Genomic DNA, 1,776 nt, shown 5'->3' with positions numbered 1-1,776 from the left:
CACTCGCGTCCAAGCCAATTTAGTCTGCCATGCCACCTATAAACGTAACTATTCGGGTACTCCATTTTATAATTTTATATCTTGTCAGAGTATTGTGCATGTGGCGGAAGAAGACCATCTGGCGGCCGCACTTTCATTAATTATGGGGATTTTGGACACATAATGAAAGACTGTCCACAACCGCGTGTGTTTGAGTCCGAACAACAACCTTCTCCAGCAATTGTACCCGCGAGAAACAGTAATAATGGTAAATTTAGGATGTCAACAAATTGGTCAAGTAGGAAATAAAATAGGCAATTGTGGAGGCAGAGGAGATGATAACAGAGGTAGGGGTAACACGCAACCTGGCAGAGAGGTGGCTCGTGTGGATGAGCGAGCACGATGCTATGCCTTTCCAGGCAAAAATGAGGCAGAGGCGTCTGATGCAGTGATCACAAGTACTTTTTTTGTCTATGACTGGATGACTAATGTGTTGTTTGATCCAGGTTCTACCTATTTTTATGTGTCTATGAGTTTTGTCTCTAATTTTGAGATGCTATGTGAAGTTCTTGATGCACATATACATGTTTCTACACCGGTTGGAGAGTCATTCATAGTCATCGATATCTATCATGCTTGCCTTAATTTGTTTATGGGACTTCAGACTTGGGGTGATTTGGTGATTTTGGATATGGATGATTTTGATATTATCTTAGGCATGACTTGGTTGTCTCCCAACTATGTTGTTTTTAATTGTAATACTAAGTTAGTAACTCTGGAAATTCCGTTAAAGGAAAAATTAGAGTGGGAAGGGGTGGAGAGGACAAAGCAAGCTAAGATAATATCCTCCATTCGGGCTAGTAAACTAGTAGATCAGGGTTGTTTAGCTTATTTGGCTCATATTAGGGATATTGAGATTGAAGCTCCATCCATTGGGTCTATTTCAGTGGTGTCAGAAGTTAATGAAGTTTTCCAAATAACTTGCCTCGCATGCCTCCGTATAGAGACATAGATTTTTGTACTGACTTAGGGCATGGTACTCACCCCATTTCTATCCTTTCGTATCGTATGGCTTCGACAGGGTTTAGAGAACACAAGGCTCAAATCCAAGAGCTTCTTGATAAGGGTTTTATTCATCTTAGTGCTTCCCCATGGAGTGCTCTGATTTTATTTATTATGAAGAAAGACGGTAGCACGAGGATGTGTATAGAGTACCGACAATTAAATAAGGTCACTATTCGAAATAGGTACCCCTTGTCTAGAATAGATGATCTTTTTTTTTATCTTTTTGTCAATTGCAAGGTGCATCGATCTTCTCTAAAGTTGAGTTAAGATCCAGATATCAACAATTGAAGATTAATCCTGGAGATATTCCAAATAAAGGCATTTAGGAAACGTTATGGGCACTATGAATTTTTGGTTATGTCTTTTGGATTGACTAATGCATTTGCAGTTTTTATGAACTTGATGTCACATCCGGGTTTACCCCCTAGACGTAACCGGTAGCGTCATCCTGTTCGAGGACTAAGACTATCCTCTTAGTTTAATCATTGCATTCATAAGTCAAAAGTATAGAAGAATTTAAAAATTTTCATTATTTCTAATTGGAGGTTTAGATAGACCTCTACATACACAAAATATATAACCGTATCGAGTATATATAGACCCTTCGTATAGGAAGGGTTCATAGCCTTCTACTTTTATTGAACATACATACATACATACATACATACATATATATATATATATATGTATATATATATATATATATATATATATAAGATAGAACATAGTCTT

The 1,776-nt window shown here is 37.6% G+C and overlaps 1 protein-coding gene across 1 annotated transcript; it reads left to right on the top strand.

Moving 5' to 3' along the window:
- Positions 1–244: 244 nt before the first annotated feature.
- LOC138347447 (uncharacterized) lies at positions 245–991 on the top strand. Its single transcript, XM_069295742.1, has one exon. It carries the CDS (start codon positions 245–247, stop codon positions 989–991), a length of 747 nt encoding a protein of 248 aa, XP_069151843.1.
- The last annotated feature ends 785 nt before the right edge of the window (positions 992–1,776 follow it).

Source organism: Solanum lycopersicum, chromosome 3 (assembly GCF_036512215.1).
Source record: "Solanum lycopersicum chromosome 3, SLM_r2.1".
Classification (NCBI taxonomy): Eukaryota; Viridiplantae; Streptophyta; class Magnoliopsida; order Solanales; family Solanaceae; genus Solanum; species Solanum lycopersicum.
The sequence above is the reverse complement of the archived record's forward strand: the minus strand, read 5'-3'. Positions and strand labels throughout refer to the sequence as shown.